The sequence below is a fragment of the Microcaecilia unicolor genome, chromosome 6 (genome assembly GCF_901765095.1).
Source record: "Microcaecilia unicolor chromosome 6, aMicUni1.1, whole genome shotgun sequence".
In the NCBI taxonomy this organism is placed as follows: Eukaryota; Metazoa; Chordata; class Amphibia; order Gymnophiona; family Siphonopidae; genus Microcaecilia; species Microcaecilia unicolor.
Genome location: NC_044036.1, coordinates 278,803,810 through 278,827,190, shown reverse-complemented (window position 1 = coordinate 278,827,190; position 23,381 = coordinate 278,803,810). Strand labels below are relative to the sequence as shown.

At 44.9% G+C, this 23,381-nt stretch overlaps 1 protein-coding gene across 2 annotated transcripts in view; it reads left to right on the top strand.

Moving 5' to 3' along the window:
• CNTRL (centriolin) overlaps positions 1-23,381 on the top strand; it is a 152,379-nt gene that overhangs the window by 92,150 nt on the left and 36,848 nt on the right. For both annotated transcript variants that reach the window (XM_030207567.1, XM_030207568.1), the window contains 9 exons: positions 5,887-6,079; positions 6,648-6,778; positions 6,870-7,010; positions 7,379-7,505; positions 7,688-7,852; positions 9,176-9,335; positions 10,360-10,475; positions 10,632-10,849; positions 11,718-11,875. In XM_030207567.1, coding sequence (XP_030063427.1) covers positions 5,887-6,079; positions 6,648-6,778; positions 6,870-7,010; positions 7,379-7,505; positions 7,688-7,852; positions 9,176-9,335; positions 10,360-10,475; positions 10,632-10,849; positions 11,718-11,875 — 1,409 coding nt within the window. The remainder of the gene's footprint in view (positions 1-5,886; positions 6,080-6,647; positions 6,779-6,869; positions 7,011-7,378; positions 7,506-7,687; positions 7,853-9,175; positions 9,336-10,359; positions 10,476-10,631; positions 10,850-11,717; positions 11,876-23,381) is intronic.

The window sequence follows — 23,381 nt, the reverse complement described above, 5'->3', positions numbered from 1 at the left end:
TATATGTCACAACAGACAAATAAACACACTCTTAGGTCATTGACTGACAATCGGCTTGTTCTCCCCCTCCCATCTAAAGCTAGGTGGGAGTCTACTCGCTCTTCTGCTTTCTTCTTTCTCTCCCCTGCCTTATGGAATTCCCTACCTCAGTTTCTTTGTTTGGAGAAATTGTATACCCACTTCTTTGCCTCCTTAAAGACTAACTTTTTTCAGTAAGCTTGTGAACACGGAGATTCTCCTAATGGTCCCTGAAACACGGTCATGATTTCTCGAGTTATTGACTTACTGATTATTGCCTGAATGTTTGACTGATTGACTGAGAACCTTCCCTTCTACAAAAATGCTATGCAGTTTAATTGTTTGTAAGAATGTTTATGTCCAGAATTGACAGCCTCTAGTGTGCTTGTTCTTTCCTATCGAATAATGGAGTTCGTTTTCCTTCTTCCTTCCTCTTTCTTTTTGTTGATGTAATGTAAACCACTTCTTTATATGTATATTTAGAAGTGGTATATTAATTATTTATTTATTTGTATCCCACATTTTCCCACCTATTTGCAGGCTCAATGTGGCTTACAGAATCCTGTTATGGCATTGTCATTTCAGGATATCAGATACAATTGGTGATATAAAAGGTTAGGTATGGGAAAGAGTTTCCTACAGGGGTGTGTTAGTGGAAGAGCCTCTTTTTTGACACACAAATGATCTCATTTCTACACATTGACGGTGTTAAAGCTTTATGTTATAATGTGGCTTATTGGCTGATATCCCTGTACTGACATTGAGTGGCTAAAAAGTTTCCATTGTCAACTAGGCTGGAATATCTCTGAGTCGTGAGGCAGGTGCTTGCCGTGCTGAAACACAGGACTATGTCGAGTGCATTCAGTCTTTTTGATATTTAGGCATATTTTCAAAGTACTTAGACTTATGTAAGTCTAAGTGTTTTGAAAATGAGCCTCTTTGTATCTTACATATTGTTAGTATTATCAATAAATTTTTTCCGCTGGTAATTACATTGGTCTCCCCCAATTATTTTACTTTGTTCTTGTGTTGTGCTTTAAGGGCAGTTGTCGTCGTCTTCTTTTTTCATTGCCTAACCCTAGTGGAGCATCAGGATGAACTAGGGGTCAGTCTGCTAAATAAGGGAAGCATTTTCTCATTTGGCAGGCTGATCCCTAGCGATTCAATCTAATACACCGCTAGGGGTTAGGTGCCATTGTTTTGAAAGATAGCAGAGCTGGAGGTAAGAGTAAATGGGTATTGCTCCTGCTTCCCAACTTTAGACGTGGGGGGGGACTTTAGAGGTAAGTGGAGGGGGGGGGGGTCCAGTCTACCACTAGAGGCTGTCCATTCAAGGGGCCTCCCTCTGCTGGGTGCCTGGACCCAGTGTGCATTGGACCAGATTGCTTCAGAGGTCTTGGGTCAGGAGTGTATGGAGGGAGTCCAGGGCCCACTGAGCAATCGTGGAAAAATTTGTGGTGTGGAGGTAAGGAGCAGGAGTTGGGCAGTCCAGCAGGTGGGGGGGGGGGGTTGTTTTTGTTTTTTAATATCTCCCTTTCTGTCAGTGATCAGCAGGGATTGTCTCTTGCACTGTTAGGAAGGGAGAGATTTCATTTATGATGCAGCAAAAACTTGGTTTGCACAACAGAAAATGAATCTTACAAAACTGCATGGCTGAATATGCAAGTATAAGTATGCACACCTACACTGTGCATACCTATATACAAAAAAACAGAAGAAACAAGTCTTCGCAAAAAAACCACAGAAAAACAAAAACAGCGAAGATGACTCACAGGAACAGAAAAAAATATAAATAAAATGGTACAGAAAAATAAAAAAATATCAAAATTATCAAAATGTAAAAATAATCACAAAATATGTATTTAAAAATATAAATACATTAAAAAGACGACACTGGTTGTGAAAATTAAAAAATGAACTTTATTAGTCATAAAATAGCAGGCATTCATGGGGGTATAGTTTGAGCAGACCGAGGATGGAGTTGAGATGCACACATGTATTTTATAAATATACTTTACAAGCATAGAGTACACACAGATACTTTATTTACACCTTTTTTGGAGCAGGTTTAAGTTTGGGTGCGAGGATTTGTGTGCTTCTGGGACTGGTTGTGGGTACCTACTTTATAAAAGTACATATGCACCTTTCTGGAACTTTAACGTAGGCACCCTTTTATAAAATTAGTCCCCCTCCCCCCTCCCCCCCCCCCCCCCCCAAAAAAAAAAAAGTGCTGATGTCAACTTGGAATTAATTGTCAGACATTAAACTGATATTACCTGAGCATATTTCAGTTTTTACAAGCACCCAAGATGCACATCCATAACTGCATCCGCAAGAACCACCTCTGAAACCTGGAAAACATTAGTATATGGTGGTAACCTTTTAAGGGACCAACATAAGAATTGTCAAAGGATGAAATACATGAACTTTTGAAATGCTGTAAGTCTCTTTTTCAGATGTGATCGTCAAAGTTCTTGTGCCTCATCTTATGATTTTTTTTTCTTAATCCTTTAAATGGGAAGGAAAGGGATTTTAGATTTAGCTAATGTCTTTTTTTTTTCCCAGTTGTAGCTCAAGGCGAGTTACATTCAGGAACGGTAGGTATTTTCCTGTACCCAGAATGCTTAAGATCTGTTGGTACTTGAGGCAATGGAGGGTTAAACAATTTGTCCTAGATCACAAGGAACTACAGTGTGATTTAACCAGGCTTCACTGGTTCTCAGTCCACTGCTCTAAACATTAGACTTCATCTCCACTCTACAACCTGCTAAGATAACTTTTTCCTTCATGGCTGATATGGATACTAGAACTCTACACTTGGACCAACCTTGGGGTTTTTAATCTAAATGGAAAAAAAATGTGAAAACCTCAGTGATGGTGACCCATGCCCAGCCTAGGTTGGAATGGAGCAGTCAAAGTACTCTCCGAGGGTTAGCATCTCGTTTTGTTTAGACCACAAGTTAAATGCATAATGTTGTAGAAATGCATGTATTTTCTGCACAAAAAAGCTGAATTGTTTACATGTTGAAAATGGAAAAATGCATTTTGAGGATAACTTTATAACAGGGTGCCTTGGTGGTGGAAAAGCACATATTTTATAAAGACATACTGTATGTGTTTCTAAAATACTAGTATAAGTCTTATAGAAATCATGCCTGGAGTGAAAGGTGTGAATGTTTCTCCGAGGACAAGCAGGCTGCTTGTTCTCACAAATGGGTGACGTCCACGGCAGCCCCTCCGATCGGAGATCTTCCTAGCAACAGAGTTTGCTAGTTCTCGCATGCGCCCGCGATGCGTGCATGCGCGGCCGTCTTCCCGCCCGAAATCGCTCGTGTTGGCTATTCTCCTTTTTTCCGCAGCTTGGGACGGCTGTTTTTTCGGTCGCTCCGCACCCCTAGGAGATCCCTCACGATTCAACAAGCAGGGGGGCCCCGGATCTCGCCCCCTGTGTCGGGAAGCCATCAGCATGTGGCATTGGGCACGCCGGTTGGGCATGTGGCTGCAGGTCACGTATCTGGCAGGCGTAAACAACAGTCTGGCCGACAGATTGAGCAGGATCATGCAACCGCACGAGTGGTTGCTCAATGCCAGAGTGGTTTGCGAGATCTTCCAAGTGTGGGGCTCCCCCTTGGTGGACCTCTTTGCCACTCAAACCAATCACAAGGTCCCTCAGTTCTGTTCCAGGCTGCAGGCCCACGGCAGACTGGCGTCGGATGCTTTCCTTCTGTTTTGGGGGGGAGGCCTCCTGTACGCGTATCCTCAAATTCCTCTGATAGGGAGGACTTTGCTGAAACTCAAGCAAGACAGGGGAACCATGATTTTGATTGCTCCTTTTTGGCTTCGTCAGATCTGGTTCCCTCTTCTTCTGGAATTGTCTTCCGAAGAACCGTGGAGATTGGACTGCTTTCCAACCCTCATCACGCAGAATGAGGGGGCGCTTCTCCATCCCAATCTCCGGTCTCTGGCCCTCACGGCCTGGATGTTGAGAGCGTAGACTTTGCCTCCTTGGGTCTGTCAGAGGGTGTCTCCCGTGTCTTGCTTGCTTGCTTCCAGAAAAGATTCTACCAAGAGGAGTTTCTTCTTCCTCTGGCGACGGTTTGCTGTGTGGTGTGATGGCAAGGCCCTAGATCCTCGCTCTTGTCCTACACAGACCCTGCTTGAACACCTTCTACATTTAACTGAGTCTGGTCTTAAAACCAACTCTGTAAGGGTTCATCTTAGTGCGATTAGTGCATACCATTACCATATGGAAGGTAAGCCGATCTCTGGACAGCCTTTAGTAGTTCGCTTCATGAGAGGTTTGCTTTTGTCAAAGCCCTCACTCAAACCTCCTACAGTGTCATGGGATCTCAATGTCGTTCTCACCCAGCTGATGAAACCCTCCTTTTGAGCCACTGGATTCCTGTCATCTGAAGTACTTGACCTGGAAGGTCATTTTCTTGGTGGCTGTTACTTCAGCTCGCAGGGTCAGTGAGCTTCAAGCCTTGGTGGCTCATGCTCCTTATACCAAATTTCATCATAACAGGGTAGTCCTCCGCACTCACCCTAAGTTCTTGCCGAAGGTGGTGTCGGAGTTCCATCTGAACCAGTCAATTGTCTTGCCAACATTCTTTCCCCGTCCTCATACCCGCCCTGCTGAACGTCAACTGCACACATTGGACTGCAAGTGGGCATTGGCCTTCTATCTGGAGCGGACAAGCCCACACAGACAGTCCGCCCAACTTTTTGTTTCTTTTGATCCCAACAGGAGGGGAGTGGCTGTGGGGAAACGCACCATATCCAATTGGCTAGCAGATTGCATTTCCTTCATTTACGCCCAGGCTGGGCTGACTCTTGAGGGTCATGTCACGGCTCATAGTGTTCGAGCCATGGTGGCGTCAGTGGCCCACTTGAAGTCAGCCACTATTGAAGAGATTTTCAAGCCTGCGACGTGGTCATCTGTCCACACATTCACATCTCACTACTGCCTTCAGCAGGATTCCCGACGCGACAGTCGGTTCGGGCAGTCGGTGCTGCAGAATCTGTTTGGGGTTTAGAATCCAACTCCACCCCCCTAGGCCCATTTTTATTCTGTTCCAGGCTGCACTCTCAGTTAGTTGGAAAAGTTTAGGTCAATCTCAGTTATGTCCTCGCTGTTGCGAGGCCCAATTGACCACGTTTGTTGTTTTGAGTGAGCCTGGGGGCTAGGGATACCCCATTTGTGAGAACAAGCAGCCTGCTTGTCCTCGGAGAAAGCGAATGCTACATACCTGTAGAAGGTATTCTCCGAGGACAGCAGGCTGATTGTTCTCACCTACCCGCCCACCTCCCCTTTGGAGTTGTGTCTTCCCTTGTCTTGTTTTTGCTTGGTACGGGACTAGCGAACACGAGCGATTTTGGGCGAGAAGACGGCCGCGCATGCGCGAGAACTAGCAAACTCTGTTGCTAGGAAGATCTCCGATTGGAGGGGCTGCAGTGGACGTCACCCATTTGTGAGAACAATCAGCCTGCTGTCCTCGGAGAATACCTTCTACAGGTATGTAGCATTCGCTTTGTGCCTGCTCAGGAGCAGGTGTAAACAGGTTTCACTTAAACTATATACATAAATCACGATTCTGTCCAGGCATCACCAAGATTCTTCCCTTGAACACACCTACTCTAAAGTCACTTGCAAGTACATGCCTAATTGCACAGTGTATACTTTTATTCATGAGGTAATTTTATAAGAGCCCTTTTCAACTGAAACTTTACCAAGGCTTTTAAAATAAGTTTTGCCTGGAATTATTTGTTTTATTGACAAAAATCTGATGCACTATTCACAATCTTCTAGATTGATTGTGCTTATGAATTTTTCTGTGCTTTTCTCTTGTGTTGTACATATATTTTTAGAGATTTTATTGAAGGCCGCATTGACAGCCTCATCGTGGAGCTAGATCTGGAAAAGTCTCTAAGACGTCATGACAACATTGCTGATGAAATTGAGTGCATTGAAAAGACTCTGTTAAAACGACGTGCAGAGCTGAGAGAGGCTGATCATCTTCTTGCAGAAGCCGAAACTGAATTAAAGAACACCCGAGGAAAAGTAAATGCCTTCTGCACATATCTGTTTAGGAAATGTCACAAGAAGAAAGAAGGACTTTATTTTTCAAAAACAGAGCCCTATCCAACTCACAATCCTAACTGTCCTTCTAAAGCTTTGCTTGTCAATTGATATTTAAGAAAGACTGTCATACTTGCAACCTCAGCTAAATGTTCTACTCTTTATAATAAACAGCATATAAAAGTCAGGAGGGGGGGGGGGTAAAAAGAAAAAGAACATAAAGAAAAAAAATGTTCTTCTTTGCTCCCAAGACTGCTTGCATCTTCCATTTAACAAAACAGTTGACCCTTAACAGTGACAACTAGTACCACATGGTGGCATAAAAGATGTTACCTTGATTTGCAGCCACCAAGTGGATGCAGTTTCAGCAGTAATTAAACTGAATTTTTTGTGTTTTGGAAAGTTTTTTGAACCAGGATTCAGAGCTAGCTAGGCACACTAAAGGAGCTACTCTCGGGAAACTGTTCTGTGAGAGGACTGAGATGCAATTTCTGCAGAAATACACTTGACATTGTCTTGTCTTGTCTTTTTTTTTTTTTTTTTTTTGTAGACCACAGACCTCATTCAGAGGTACAATGATGCTAAGGTACATTTATCTCACACTGAGAAGGATGCAGAGGAACTAGAGAGAAGAGCACAGGACACAGCAATCAAGCTTGTGAAAGCAGATCAGCAGTTAAGGTAGTTTGCACTTGCATAGAATGGAAGGAAAACCTGTTCCTTTTTAGGGTACCAGCTAAACAGGTTGTATTGTTATGTGTTCTTGTCATAGATGCCTTCAGGCAGATACAAGGGATTTAGAACAGCACAAGACCCAGCAAGAAAGCATCCTGAAAGAAATCAATAGTGTGGTATTTTCCAGAGATTCGGACTTCCAGTCATTGAACCAGAAGATCGGAAAAATGAGTGAAAGGTGTGTGCGTCATACTTCTGCTTGACAATTCCATGTGAATAGATGTAGCTTGCATGTTCTGAACTGGTCTGGTGTGACTAAAGGAAAGAAAATTATCAGGAAAGACAGAATTTCTCCATGCCATAGGAATGTGGAACCCAACTTGGGTATTGCACGGTTTGCCATTTCTGACTCTTGATAAGCAATTTATTGGATACCATGCTCTTGACTGCTAACTTAACTTCTCTATTATTGCCTTGTGGGTGATACTTCTGCATCTGTGCAAAGGTACTAAAGCGTGGCCATCTTGTTGGGGCTGACTCTGAACTGTTGACTTAAATATTATCTTGATAATTTTCCAGTATAGTAATCTCTCAGGAAACTGTTAGTTTTCAGAAACTGCAGGCTGACATACTGTCAGCTGAAGGGAAAGAAACTCATTATCTCCAGACTCTTAAAGAAGCAGAAAATATCCTTCAGGTCAGAAAAGCTGAGCTAGAAAGACTGAAAGATCAGGTAACAAAAACTCTAAATCAAAACTTACTTCTGACAGAGAATGCCTGAATTTAACCAAGATTATTGAAATGTGCGTTCAAAAGGATTTCTTGAGCAAATTCATTTAAAGCACAATTCTGGTTTCTTAAACTTTTTCATTGCTTTTTTTTAATCCCCTGCGCCCCCCCCCCCCCTTCCTGTAGATAACAGAACAGCAGCAGGAGTTGGTAGCCTTTGATAGGCTGCGGGGTCAGAAGAAAGAAGAGCTGTGTCTGCTTCAGGATAGCATCGACCAGAAGACAATGGATCTACAAGAGGTTCTCCAGGCTGGAGAGGCAGAAGTGGCTGAGAAGCGGCGGCAGATAAGAGTATGTTCTGAGACCCCCAATTCACCAAAATATTCTTTGTGTCAGGTGCACAGTTTAATCACTAGGGACTCTAGTTTAATCACTAGGGACTCTCTACCTTTGAGTCTGATGATAATTTTGGTTTTATAAAGCAACTTGCATTTGTATAGAATCCCCAACAATTCTTAATCTTATATCTTTAGAATCTTTCAAGCAGATAGCTCTGGGGTACGTGTCATGGAAATTTTTCAACTCTTGAATACTAGGAGGTGGGATTAATTTTCCAGAAAAAGAGGGGGGGACCTTTTAAATTCCTCGCCACCCACACAGCACATGTACTTCTCTAGTAAAGGGAAAAGAGGTAGCACTCTTGGGGTTTTCATCTTGAAGGCTTTGCACATTTTTTGTCCCACATGCTTTGCACCTATAAAGTAATCCAAGATAAAGACTCTGTTATGACACCAGTCTACCTGTACAAAATGTTGTGGACTTATAAGCACCACTGGAAATTGTGTGAGACAACCTGTGAAGCTGAAAAAGGGCTTGAAAAGATTAATTTTGTCCAGTTTCAGTCAGGTAAATTATAGCACAAACAGATAAAGTGAGCCAGCCAAGATCAATCCAGCTTTCAGTTCATTTCCCTGCAAAACACTACTAGACCTTCACCAGTGAAAGCAAAATATTTATTGTGGTTAAATAAATAAAAAAAGAAATTCACAGATTTGTATTTTGCCAAAAAAATGCCTTGTTAATGAAGTTGAAACATTGTTTTAGTGTTTTTAAAATTAAAATAACATTACATAGCTGTAATAAAGTTAATACTGGTAGTAATTATAAACACAATTGTGCAAGATAAATACTGGGTCACTTAAATTGATTATCGGTGATATCCAAACTTATTTTTGTGTCATGACACACCTAGCACCGACTTTACTTTTTATGTAGCACACAATCGCCTTCCCTCTTTTCCTACTTCCCCTCCCCAAATATACCATCACCTTCCCTCCCCAGATCATTTTCAGCTAGCAAGCAGAGTTTTCATACTTGCTTCTGCTTCTTCCACTGGTCTTCCTCTGAAGTCAAAACTGCAGGAGCCCCAAGTTCTGTAAGATCCCCTGGCCCATGTGATTCTGACTTCAGAATGGAAGATGCAGTAGCAGGTAAGATGTGTTGCATTCTGATCCTCCCTGTCAGCTGGATTAGATGGCACAGGGTATGTGGAAGAGAGAGACAGTGAGACTGCTGTCTGCAGTGGTTGCAGCATTAATGTGTCACAGCAAACCAGTTGGGAACTTCTGTAGACTTAAAGAGAAGACTTATATTAACATGGTTCTGTTGAGACAGGAGGTAAAATCTCTTCTGGAGGAGCTGAGTGTTCAAAAGGGAGAACTAAATGCCCAGATAAGTGAAAGAAGAGCACAGCTTGTCCAACTGAAACAAGAAATTCTGAAGGAGGAAGATAATCTGCAAAGCATTACAGGAAACATAGGCAAGCACAAAACAGGCAAGTTTCTAGCTCTTAATGTATTTTCCTGGAGCCTTGAATATTAACCTAATAAGATGTCTGAAATTGTGGTATTTAAATTTTAATCAAATTTTCACACTAAAAATCAGACTGCGGGTTAAATAGATCTTCAATGTAATTTTCAGACAATGCATTTTCTTTAGCAAACTGTATGAAAATATCTATGTTCCCTCCCTCCCCCTTCCCAACACTATATTCAAAACTATTCAACCAAGAACGACTCCTGGATGGTTAAATAGGGTTTAAGTGCCTAACTGCAGATATTCAGTGGGAGATAAACCAATTATCTCCTGCTGAATATCCCAGTTAGCTGCTAACTGGCTATATTGCGTGACATAACCAGTTAGGTGCTGATATTGCCTCCCACAGAATACGTCTATCTCCTATAAGACGGTAATATTACGATCCTCCAATCCTAATATTTTACCAGAACATCACCATAAATTAACATCATGTTAGCTGTTGCCCTGTACCTTATATTCTGTAATTTGAAAGATTAGTTAAATTTCTCTGAATGGTGGAGTCATTAAAAAATATGAATCATCTATAGCCCTCAAGAACCAAATTATGATGTCCCATCAAAAATACTGGGCTCTTTTAGAGTCCTTTTGTTCAAATATTACAAATTAATGAATACACCCGTTTTCTCTCCAGTAGATTCAACGTTCTGTGGCTGGCTGTATTTGTTATTCCATAATGTATGGAAGCCTTATGGTTCTTTATTGTTCTTGTGTTTTGTACGGTTTGTAAACATTTTTCTCAATAAAATGTTGAAAAAAAAAAAAAGTTAACCAGTTTGCGCTGACTAGCGGGTTAGCCAGTTAACTTTTTAATGACTAAAATAAATCCGGGTATTCAATGCTGGTCGCCGGATATGGCCCAGCATTGAATATCCGGGTTTAACGCAACGGCAGACAGCAAACCCACTGTCCGCTGCCAGCTGAATATCAGGCCCCATTTCTTTATTATGACTGGACCCATCCTTCTCTAATTTTTTAATTAGAACTGAAGCATGTCCTAGAAATGCTGCAACTTGAAAACAATGAACTGCAAGGTCTGAAACTGCAACATGATAAAAAGGTCAATGAACTGGAAAGAACTCAGGTCGCAGTGCTGGAGGTGAGAGATTTGTTTAGAGCAGATGTATTAAATCCACTGGCAACCACTATGAAAGTTTTCTGAGTGAAGTTATTCCTTAAGGATATTTATTTATTTTTACATGTAAATCTGTGTCTGCTGTGCAATGATTTGATCTTTCTAGGATCTATTTCCTAGGAAAAATTAGAGTATGAGAATCTGCAGCATTCCTGCCAGCTTCAGCGCGGAGAGGTGGAATGGCAGAAGCAACTCCTGGAGAAGGAGAAGAAGGAAATAGAACATCTGATGGCTCAGATGCACTCCTTGCAAGACAGTGTGCAGAGTCTGAGCAAAGAAAAAAAACATCTCGAGGAAAGCTGTGAGAATCTGGAGGATAAGTTGGCACAAGGTAAAAGGTAAGAGTGCTTTGGAATGACAACGAATCCCATTCATTATGTGTGTGTTCAGACTTCACTGCCCTGCATCCTTGCTTTTGTTCAGGAGGATCTAAAGAAATGTTTGACTGTTACTTCTATGAAGGCACAGGTTGCAGCCTCTACATGTTTTCAGTGACACATTCAGGACACCCTCTTTGGCTTGTCACCCTGATGTGATCTGTTTCCTGAAGAGGGTAATGTGCTTTCTTCTGCTGGTTCATCAACTTCTTCAATTTTAATAACCTCTTTTGAAGGGCTTTACACTAAAGGTGGTATTATTGGTGGCTGTTTCTTCGGTGGAAAGATTTCAGAGTTGCAGGCATTGTCTTGTAGGGAACGCTTTCTGAACTTTACCAAATCAGGTGTATCATTTTGGATGGTGCTCCCATTCACACTTAAAGTAGCATCATCCTTTCACATCAACCAGCTGATTTCTTGCCCTCCTTTCAGAGGGAGGATTTTAGGTCAGTGTTTTGGATTTTATATCACTTTTACCAGCTAATTTTCTTTCCTTGAATCCTACCAGATCAGTTCAAAATCCTACTCAGTTTTATTCACAGTCTTTCAAAGAGCCAAGTTATGTGCAGTGTGTTAAATCAGTCCTTTTAAAATTTAAATAATGAAATTGAAATTAGAACGTTGCACACCGGTATTCATTTTACCGGGACTGTTACTTCCATGAAATAATGAATAATGAATTCCTTTAAGCAAGATTTTGATAAATTTGAGTTGCTGCTTCTTCACTGGAATTAAGGTATTATTTTAAACTTTCTCTGTTAAGCAACTATGATTAAATATTTTGGAAGGTGAAAAGGGTATGTGATGCCCAAATCTTATGATATTTCAGAATTCTAACTGCTACGGAAGACTGCAGTAAAACTGCTGTGACTAATTTGGAGACAATAGAATCAGCTAGCCATGAACTGCAAAAAGAACTTGACCAACTGAGCAAACAGAAACAGGCAATGCAGCAGGAGACCACAGACATCCAACAGTTACTCCAAGGTAAAAACGTGAAAATGTATGTGATATATAGAGGATTCAGTGGTGTAACACCCTGTAACTCAAAATTCCGCAATCGGGATCATCTCTAGTAAATAAACAAGGAACCTCAAACCTCCTCATAGGGAACACACTGCTGCATTAGCTTGGTCCACTATTTAAATGTAGGAGTAGAGTACTATCACTGGTTCCAGTGAGGAAAAGAAAAGTAAAAAAAGCCAACCGCAAAAACTCATCTGCGCCATCTTGACAGTGCATGCAGTTATTGATTTATGGTCAGTTTGGTGATTTTGAGAGGTCCATGTAAGGATCCGAGACAGTAACCTTCCTGAAGCAGCCTGGATATCGGCGAAACAAGGCGCACTTGTTGAAGGGAGACACGGGATGGTGTCAAAGGCTTAAACTGAACAGTATGGTGTCTTCTCCATGTTTGATTACCATCAGCCTGGATTTACAAAACTAACCGAGCCCTGAGTCACCAACAAGCAGATAAGTGTCTGGTTTTGTGGAAAATTGACTTGTGGAAAGATTGTGCGGGTTAAATAAGCCTGCAATTTTTTGAGGACATTGTCTATTTTTGTGGGTTTAACAAGCCTGCGATTTTCCTAAAGTTCTTGTTCATCTTGTAAAACAGGGCGGGCAGTTTTAGCTTAAGGGGCCAGGTTTTAAGTAATTGATGAGTGGTTTTGGGGGGATACAAGATTTATTTGATCAGAAGAGGGGTGTTTCACCTTGTTTAACTCTTTAGTCAGTGAAGGAGAAGGAGAGTTTTTATGCCATCCGTTTTTCTCATGTAATTTTGAGTTTTTGCGGTTGGCTTTTTTTTCTTTTCTTTTCCTCACTGGAACCAGTGATAGTACTCTACTCCTACATTTAAATAGTGGACCAAACTAATGCAGCAGTGTGTTCCCTATGAGGAGGTTTGAGGTTCCTTGTTTATTTACTAGAGATGATCCCGATTGCGCAATTTTGAGTTACAGGGTGTTACACCACTGAATTCTATTTATATTTCAAATCAATTTTGGTTAGTAGAATTTATATTAAAAGGGTTTGGAATTTCCCAGTTTCTGTTTATAGTGTGATATATAGAGGTCATCTTCGTGCTTAGCCCTTGATTAGTAAAATTCATTATGAATGATTTTTAAAGAACATTTGTTTTGTACACACACTGGTTTAACTAAACAGTTTTTGAATAAATGTTCTTCATTTAAGAGATATAACCCCCCCCCCCCCCCCCCGAGGTTTGTTGGTCAAGCTGAAGTAGCTTATTTGTGTGTTGCTCTGAGCTTCCTCTGTTCCCTCTTTAGTAATATGAAGCAAGCTTCAAACATGCCTCACACCACTCCCTAAAAAACCTTCATTGGACCCTACCTGTCCTTCCAACTATCGCCCCATCTCCCTCCTCCCTTTCCTATCCAAGATACTTGAACGTGCTGTTCACCACGGTTGCCTTGACTTTCTTTCATCTCAAGGTATTCTTGATCCACTTCAATCTGGCTTTCGCTCCCTTAATTCAACTGAAACAGCACTTGCTAAAGTCTCCAATGACCTGTTCCTGGCCAGATCCAAAGGTCTCTATTCTATCCTTCTCAGTTTGTCTGCTGCTTTGGACAATGTTGATCACAGCCTACTCCTTGATACACTGTCCTCACTTGGATTTCAGGGCTTTGTTCTTTCCTGGTTTTCTTCTTATCTCTCCCATCGTACTTTTAGTGTATACTCTGGTGGATCCTCCTCCACTTCTATCCCACTGTCAGTTGGTGTACCTCAGGGATCTGTCCTGTGACCTCCATCTATACTTCTTCCCTTGGTACTCTGAGCTCATCCATTGGTCTTCAGTCTCATCTTTATTTTTTTTATTATTTTTTGTTACATTTGTACCCCGCGCTTTCCCACTCATGGCAGGCTCAATGCGGCTTACATGGGGCAATGGAGGGTTAAGTGACTTGCCCAGAGTCACAAGGAGCTGCCTGTGCCTGAAGTGGGAATCAAACTCAGTTCCTCAGTTCCCCAGGACCAAAGTCCACCACCCTAACCACTAGGCCACTCCTCCACTTTATGCTGATGACCCCCAGATCTACCTCTCCACACCAGAAATCTTAGCAGGAATTCAGGCCAAAGTATCAATCTCCTTGTCAGACATTGCTGCCTGGATGTCTCAGCGCCATCTGAAACTAAACATGACCAAGACTGAGCTTCTTATCTTTCCCCCTAAACAAACCTCTCCTCTTCCCCCATTCTCTATTTCTGTGGATAACACTCTCATCCTCCCTGTCTCATCAGCTTGTAACCTTGGGGTCATCTTCAACTCCTCTCTCTCTCCTTCTCTGCACATATTCAGCAGACTGCTAAAACCTGTCATTTCTTTCTCTATAATATCACCAAAATTCACCCTTTCCTTTCTAAGCACACTACCAGAACCCTTATCCACATTCTTATCACCTCTCGCTTAGACTATTGCAACTTGCTTCTCGCAGGTCTCCTACTTAGCCATCTCTCTCCTCTTCAATCTGGTCAAAATTCTGCTGCACGACTTATATTCCGCCAGTGTCACTATGCTCATATTAGCCCTCTCCTCAAGTCACTTCGCTGGCTCCCTATCCGTTTCCGCATACAGTTCAAACTCCTCTTATTGACTTATAAGTGCATTCACGCTGCAGCTCCTCAGTACCTCCCCCCTCTCATCTCCCCTACACTCCTCCCCAGGAACTCCATTCACTGGGTAAATCTCTCTTATCTGCACCCTTCTCCTCCACTGCTAACTCCAGACTCCGTTCCTTTTATCTTGCTACACCATATGCCTGGAATTGACTTCCTGAGCCGGTACGTCAAGCTCCATCTCTGACCGTCTTCAAATCTAGGCTAAAAGCCCACCTTTTTGATGCTGCTTTTAACTCCTAACCCTTATTCACTTGTTCAATACCCTTATTTTATCATCCTCACCTTAGTAATTCCCTTATCTCTTCTTATTTGTCCTGTTTGTCTGTCCTAATTAGATTGTAAGCTCTGTCGAGCAGGACTGTCTCTTCATGTTCAAGTGTACAGCGCTGGGTACGTCTAGTAGCGCTATAGAAATGATAAGTAGTAGCAGTACGCTAGATATACTGCTTAAAAATGTACATTTGTGTCCTAGACTGGTTATTCAGTATGCTTAATTATTTATATGTATCGGGGTATCTACACAGAAGAGCTTACAACTTCTTCATTTACAGGTTGAAGGCTTTTTTTTGTTTGTTTGTTTGTTTGTTTTTGTTTAAAGCATCATACCTCCACGTATATGACTTTGCAAATTGCTTATAAAAAGGAGATAAGGTTAGAAAAGTAGAAGAGAGAAACTTTTTTCTCTGATGGGCCCAGAGTTATACAATAGTTTACATGACCCTATTGGAGAGTTGATAGGAATTGCTCAGTTGGATATGATAAGTTTTAAAAAATTCTAGAAATTCTTTTTTTATCTTGCTAAATAACAAGCATTGCAAAAGCCATGTTACAGCACATGTGAGTGTTTTTTCTTTAGCATAGGTTATAGAAATTAGATTAAGGGGCATAGTTATCAGCATATGCTACCGTTAAGATATGTTGTTTACTGTTAACCCAATTTATTAATAATTAGGTCTTATTGCATAAAATAGGATGCATGGTAAAACAGTATGAATTTGTGGCAAGCTAACACATCTTAATGTTAGCCCATGTTAATAACTACACCCCTAAATTGTAGACATTTCCCCCTGGATTCTATATAGCGCGCCTAGAGATCCAAACTGAAATCCAAGCATGTTCTATAGCAATGCACATAACTTAATTGGCTTAAGCTAATCAGCACTGATAACAGCTCTTAAGCAATAATGAGCACTACTTGGCAATAATTAGAATTTATGTGCAAAACTCGCTAAGTGCATTCTGTAATGCAGTATGCCTAACTTCTAACGGACGCAGCCAAAAGGGGGCATGGTTATGGGCAGGGAAATGGGCATTTTGTGGGTGTTCCAAAATTTATGCGCGTAAGTATAGAATATGGCCCAGTGCACCTAAATATACGGGCCAGGATTTATGACACGTTTTCGTTTGTGTAAATGGAGGTGCGTAGTTTTAGGCACTAAGATATCAACTAAGCATATTCTGTATACTGCGCCTAAATCTAGGTGCCGATTATAGAATACGCTTAGTCGGCACTGACTTCTGTGCCCAATTTTTTTTTAATGGCGCCATATATAGAATCTCCCCCTTTATTCACTAGATTCCAGAAGGAAAGCCATGTTAGTCTGGAGTAGCAAAAGTGATGGTGGTTGGTAACATTTAAACTAAACAGTTTGAGATATAAGATCAAATTCATGAAAAGTATTTAACAGAACTTGATGTCTTGGCAGCTATTAAAACTGTATGGTGCGGGTCGGGGGGGTTGTTTTTTATGGAGATGTTATGGGGGAAGGGATGAAATTTTATAGAGCAATAAGACTGTAGGTGCCACAGACAGGGGTTATCTCTGAATGTATATGTACAGCACTGGTACATCTAGTATCACTGTAGAAATGAAAATAGTAATAATAGTATTTACATGCAAAAAGTAGGTGTTCTATAGGATAGTGTTTACTTTCGCACAGTCTGCATGTTGGCATTCACTGGTTTTTATTTGAAGCTGGAATGAAATTGATGCATGTACGTAATTTATAATAGACGCATATACGTGTTTAAAAATTAGACCTTTGGTGCAGGTATAAATTTGTCTGCTACTGGGGGGTCATTGCACTTAAATAGTCTTTATAAAACAGACTTCTTTTTCAGAGTTTTCACAAAATCATCCTGCTATAAAATTACTTCTGTAACACAGCACAACAAAAAATATTTTTTCGTGTGCTACTGGTCAAAAACCATTTGTCCTATACTAAATTCAGTGTGCGTATTCCAAATCCGAAGTCAGAATTGTTGTAACACGTCAGGAAATTTTGTTATGCATAAGTTTTCCCAAATGAATTAAGCACTTGGAAAGCATTGAATAATTTTTTACAGAACGAGTTTTACTCCAACAATTACCTGAACTACATCAAAGTTTTCGTAGTAAACAGTATATGAAAATGTAATGGAATAACAAAATTTCAAAAAAGTCTCATATTCCACTTTAAAAGTCTTACTTCAGCAAGGCCCAGTACTGTTAAAAGTGCTTCAGGCATCTACTTTTGCGTTTGTGACCGGTCATATTTTCCCGTTCCAAAAACCAGCAGTAGTCCCCCATCATGTTGGGATTCCAGCGGCCTCGATATCTGTTCTCCATTGTAGAAATGTCTTTATGGAACCTCTCTCCATGTTCGTCACTTATGTGTCCCAAATTGGGTGGGAAAAAGTCAAGATGGGAATGTAAGAAATGCATTTTCAATGACATTCAGCAGCCAAGTTGTTCTTATGCTTTAAGCATATTGTCTATTGGTTCAGCATAGTTTTCAGCTCGTCTGTTCCCAAGGAAGTTCTGCACTACTAGCACAAATGCATCCCAAGCATTAATATTACAGTATAAGTGAATAGGCTTTCCATGTATAACTTAAAATCTAGACGTGTCAGGCAAATTCGGAGTTCATATTTGGAATTGGCAGGTTCAATTTAGTATAAATCACATGTTTTTCTCTCAGTAGCAAAATCATTGTTGCGTTGTGATAATTTATTTTTGTTTTTGCTGTCTCAGTTGTGAGAGAGATCCAAGTGTTGATTACAGTTGTGATGACGTGGGGTTTTAACTTGTAAACCATCTTGGGTAATTCATCCAGGAGGAGGCGGTTTGTCCTGGGTCTTTGCATATAATACACTGCCTATTGAAATGAAAGGTCACCGTGCGTTAAAGCACATTCTATTTCAACCAGGGGCGTATCTGCGTGGGGCCTCAGGGGCCTGGGCCCCCGCAGATTTCGCCCTGGACCCCCCTACCGCTGCCAACCCTCCCCCTCCGTTGCTCGCCTACCTTCGCTGGCGGGGGACCCCAACCCCCGCCAGCCGAGGTCCGCGTCCTCCTGCCGCTGCCGGCTGCCTCTGGTGCTTTCATTTGTCCATTGAAGCTGGCGCCGATGAAAGTTTCTTTTGAGTCTGACGTCGCTGCACGTTGTACGTGCAGGACGTCAGACTCAGAAACATTTTCTGAGTCTGACGTCCTGCACGTACAACGTGCAGCGACGTCAGAGTCAAAAGAAACTTTAGTTGGCGCCAGCTTCAATGGACAAATGAAAGCACCAAAGGCAGCCGGCAGCGGCAGCGGCAGGAGGACGCGGACCTCGGCTGGCGGGGGTTGGGGTCCCCCGCCAGCGAAGGTAAGCGAGCAACGGAGGGGGAGGGTTGGCAATGGTAGCGGCTGGGGGGAGGGGGATCGGCAATGGCGGCGGCGGCGGCGGGGGGGGGGGGGGGGGCTATAATGTGCCCCCTCACTCTGGCCCTGGCCCCCCCTACCGCCGCAGTTCAGATACGCCCCTGATTTCAACTAATCTAAAAGTTCATTATTGAATTATTTTTTTTAGAAAACTAATACAACAAAATATTTGCTAAATATATCACTGTATTCCATATCATCAAGCTGATCAATCCATAGACTGGTGGGTTGTGTCCATCTACCAGCAGGTGGAGATAGAGAGCAAACTTTTGCCTCCCTATATGTGGTCATGTGCTGCCGGAAACTCCTCAGTATGTTCTCTATCTCAGCAGGTGGTGGTCACACACAGCAGCAGCTCTGGCTAGGCCTCCAAGCCTAATCCTTAGGTTTTGTTGAGGCCTGGGGTTGAGGGCTCTTTTGAGCAAGTGCAAACCTGGTGGTGCCAGGTCCCTCCTTTTCTCCCCCCTCCCGCTGGCTCCGTTTAAAAAAAAAAAAAAAAAAAAAATTTTAAACGTCTTTAAAGGCGTTTAATTCGACGTTTCTTTAAACGTTCATTGCAGCTACTCACTGGGACACCAGTTCGTTACAGCTCGGAGCGGCAAGCAGGTAATTTTACCTTTTTATAGCGGGCAGGGGGTTCCCCGATTCTTCTCCTCGTGGCATATGGCGTCGGAGGGCGAGGGCGCAAAGGGTCGCTCCCCGGATCGCTGGAGCGCTTCTAGAGGGGATGCGGGGGTTTTACAACCTGATTCGCCCTTGATGGGTGACAGTTTAGTGACCGATGAATGTCCCGGTCGTTCCTCCGGCGTGGCGGTTTTTTCCCGCCATAAACGCCCATCCCCCGCTCCTCGCCTCCGCCATCTTGGCCGGCCACGCGGCTCGGACGGCTTCTTCGTGGGCCGCCCTTGAGGTTGGAGACATTAATGCCATGAACGCCCTTAATTTGGGCGACGGCACAAGCGGCTAAAGTTAAGCGCCGTTCTTCCCGCGCGGCTCCTTCGCGGAGTTTCGCGCCGGACGCCATTTTGGATGCGCAGCATGTCTCTCCCCCGCTATTGCGAGCGCCGGTTGAGAGTGCGTCTAGGGCTGTTGCCCAGGCTGCGGAAGTGCACAGTCTGGGGGGTTTCTCCCCCGAGTTTGTTTTGCTGCTGCATCAGGCTTTCCTCATGCAAAACGCTGCCCCTGCTCCCTCTTCTGATAAAGAGGTTGAGGTTCCCAGAGGTAAACGCCCTCGGGTTGATTTCCAGGCCTTGGAGGACTTTGTCTCCTCCGATGTAGATGAGGGCAGCGTGTCTGAGGTCTCCCAACGGTCCTTTGCGGATTCCTTGGAGGAGATAGATCCCCGCTCGGATGGAGCGGATGACCCCTCTGCAGCGCGGCTTTTTAGCCCAGAGGATTTGCCCAACCTGTTTTTACAGGCCATGGGCACTTTGAAGATTTCCTCTCCGGAGGACGTCTCTCCCTCAGCCCCTGTTGGCTCTGCCATTATGCTGGGGACGAAGCGCCCGCCTAGATCCTTCCACGTGCATGATGCCATGCACACCTTAATTGCGGCTCAATGGGATGTCCCAGAAACGAGCCTTAAAGTGGCTAGGGCTATGTCCCGCCTCTATCCTTTGGCTGTGAGTGAACGTGAGGCCTATCTGTGGCCTACCGTGGATTCTTTATTCACTGCGGTGACTAAGAAAACGGCGTTGCCGGTGGAAGGTGGCACGGCCTTAAAGGACGCCCAAGACAGAAGATTGGAGGCGGCCTTAAGGTCGTCCTTTGAGGCAGCTGCTTTAAGTTTGCAGGCCTCAGTTTGCGGCTCCTATGTGGCCAGGGCGTGCCTGACTATGGTGCAGCGGGCTTCCCCCTCGGATCTTTCCTTGAGGGCTGATTGGCCGGCCCTGGAATCGGGCTTAGCCTATTTGGCAGACTTGCTGTATGATGTCTTGAGAGCCTCAGCTAAAGGCATGGCTCAGACAGTCTCTGCGCGGCGGTGGCTTTGGCTGAAACATTGGTCTGCTGACCACGCCTCTAAATCCCGCCTGGCTAGATTGCCTTTTAAAGGCAAGCTGCTCTTTGGGGTCGAGCTGGACAAAATCGTGACCGATCTCGGCACGTCTAAGGGCAAGAAATTACCAGAGGTCAGGGCTCGGGCTAGTACTCGTCCCGGTACCTCCAGAGGACGGTTGCTGGAAGCCCGTCGGTACCGCCCGGGCAAGTCGGGTTCCTCTGCCCCCTCTTCCTTCAAGAGGAATTTCTCCCCCAAGCAGCATTCCTTTCGCAGAGACTGCCGTCCCGGAGGTGCTCCCTCCGGTCCTCCCCCAGGGTCTCGTACCCAATGACGGGGCCTTGGTCCACGCCCCAGTGCAGATTGGAGGACGGCTGTCCTCGTTTCTGGGCGAGTGGACCACTATAACTTCAGACGCGTGGGTGCTGGAAGTCATCAGAGACGGCTACAAGCTAGAGTTCTGCCAACCCTTAAGAGACGGGTTTGTACTCTCTCCCTGCAAGTCTCCGGTCAAGCTGTGGCAGTGCAGCAGACCTTGGACAACCTGATCCGCCTGGGTGCGGTCGTTCCGGTGCCAAAAAATCAGATTGGCAAGGGACGTTACTCCATTTACTTTGTGGTTCCAAAGAAAGGAGGTTCTGTCCGGCCTATCCTCGACCTCAAGGGGTCAATCGGGCCTGGAAAGTGAGGCACTTTCGCATGGAGACTCTCCGCTCTGTTATAGCGGCAGTGAAGGCAGGAGAGTTCTTGACTTCCTTGGACATCAAGGAAGCGTACCTGCATATTCCCATCTGGCCTCCTCTCCAACGCTTTCTGCGTTTTACAGTCCTGAGACGACACTTCCAGTTCAGAGCCCTCCCTTTCGGGTTGGCTACTGCTCCGCGGACCTTTTCCAAAGTAATGGGGGTCATAGCGGCCTTCCTGCTAAAGGAAGGAGTACAAGTCCATCCTTATCTGGACGACTGGTTGATCCGAGCCCCCTCTTATGCAGAGTGCGGCAAAGCTATGGACCGGGTAGTTGCTCTTGTGAGCTCCCTGGGATGGATCATCAACTGGAAGAAGAGCCAGCTGCGCCCGACTCAGTCCCTGGAGTATCTGGGAGTTCGATTCGACACCCAAGTGGGCAGAGTGTTCCTGCCAGACAATCGGATTGTCAAGCTTCAGGCTCAGGTGGACTAGTTCCTAGTAGCCTCTCCTATTCGGGCTTGGGACTACGTGCAGCTGTTGGGCTCTATGACGGCCACGATGGAAGTAGTGCCCTGGGCCAGGGCTCATATGAGACCACTACAGCTATCTCTGCTGCTGCGCTGGACTCCGATGTCGGAGGATTATGCTGTGCGCCTTCCCGTGGACCCAGCAGTGCGCAAGGCGCTGAGCTGGTGGACGCAGACAGACAAGTTGTCTGCAGGATTGCCTCTGGTGACCCCGGAGTGGATTGTCGTCACGACAGACGCCTCTTTGATGGGCTGGGGAGCCCACTGCTTGGGAAGGACAGCGCAGGGGCTCTAGTCTCCTGCAGAGGCAAGTGGTCTATCAACCTCCTGGAACTCAGAGCCATTCGGTTGGTGTTATTGGAGTTCATCCCGGTACTGGTGTTGTAGCCTGTACGGGTCCTGTCGGACAATGCCACGGCTGTGGCCTATATCAACCGCCAGGGAGGTACCAAGAGCGCCCCTCTAGCCAAGGAGGCTATGAGTCTTTGCCAGTGGGCGGAAGCGAACCTGGAGCAGCTTTCAGCGGCCCACATTGCCGGAGTCATGAATGTCAAGGCGGACTTTCTCAGTCGCCATACCTTGGAGCCCGGAGAGTGGCAACTATCTGCTCAGGCGTTCTTGGACATCATGAAGCGCTGGGGCCAGCCGAGCCTAGATCTGATGGCGTCATCGGCCAATTGCCAAGTGCCGCGCTTTTTCAGCAGAGGACGGGACCCTCGATCCCTGGGAGTAGATGCTCTTCTCCAACAGTGGCCGACACAAGGGCTCCTCTATGTGTTCCCGCCCTGGCCCATGTTGGGCAGGGGGCTAGACCGGGTGGCAAAGCATCCCGGCAGGGTAATCCTGGTGGGTCCCGATTGGCCCAGACGTCCCTGGTAGGCGGACTTGATCAGGCTCTCAGTCGACGATCCTCTGCGGCTGTCAGTGGAGCAGGGCCTGTTACATCAGGGTCCCGTGGTGATGGAGGATCCCTCTCCCTTTGGTCTTACGGCCTGGCTATTGAGCGGCAGCGTCTGAGGAAGAAGGGCTTCTCAGACAAGGTCATCGCCACTATGCTGAGAGCGAGGAAGCGCTCTACTTTTACTGCTTACGCCAGGGTTTGGCGTATCTTTGCAGCATGGTGTGAAGCAGGCTCACTTTCTCCCTTCACTGCTCCAATTTCTTCAGTGTTGGCGTTCCTGCAAGAAGGTCTGGAGAAAGGCCTGTCGCTCAGTTCCCTTAAAGTCCAGGTAGCGGCTCTGGCTTGCTTCAGGGGCCGCCTGAAGGGTGCTTCCCTGGCTTCGCAGCCAGATGTGGTGCGCTTTCTCAAGGGAGTTAATCACCTGCGCCCTCCTCTGCACTCAGTGGTGCCTGCGTGGAATCTCAACCTGGTGCTAAGAGCATTGCAGAAGCCGCCTTTTGAACCCTTGTCGAGGGCATCTCTGAAAGACCTGACGTTGAAAGCAGTCTTTTTGGTGGCTATCACTTCAGCCAGAAGAGTTTCCGAGCTCCAGGCGCTCTCATGTCGAGAGCCTTTTCTGCAGTTCACTGAGGCAGGAGTGACTATTCGCACAGTGCCTTCCTTCCTGCCCAAGATGGTTTCTCGCTTCCATGTGAATCAGCAGCTCTGTCTCCCTTCCTTTCGTAGGGAGGACTACCCAGAGGAGTACTCTGCTCTTAAATATCTGGATGTGAGACGAGTCATCTTCAGATACTTGGAAGTGACCAATGATTTCCGGAAATCGGATCATCTGTTTGTCCTGTTTGCAGGTCCTCGTAAGGGTCTGCAGGCTGCTAAGCCTACAGTGGCAAGATGGGTCAAGGAAGCCATTGCAGCGGCTTATGTGGCCGCGGGGAAGGTGCCGCCTATCCAGCTGAAGGCTCACTCCACGAGAGCTCAGGCGGCCTCGATGGCAGAGGCCGGATCCGTCTCCTTGGAAGAGATATGCAAGGCGGCAACTTGGGCTTCGGCTC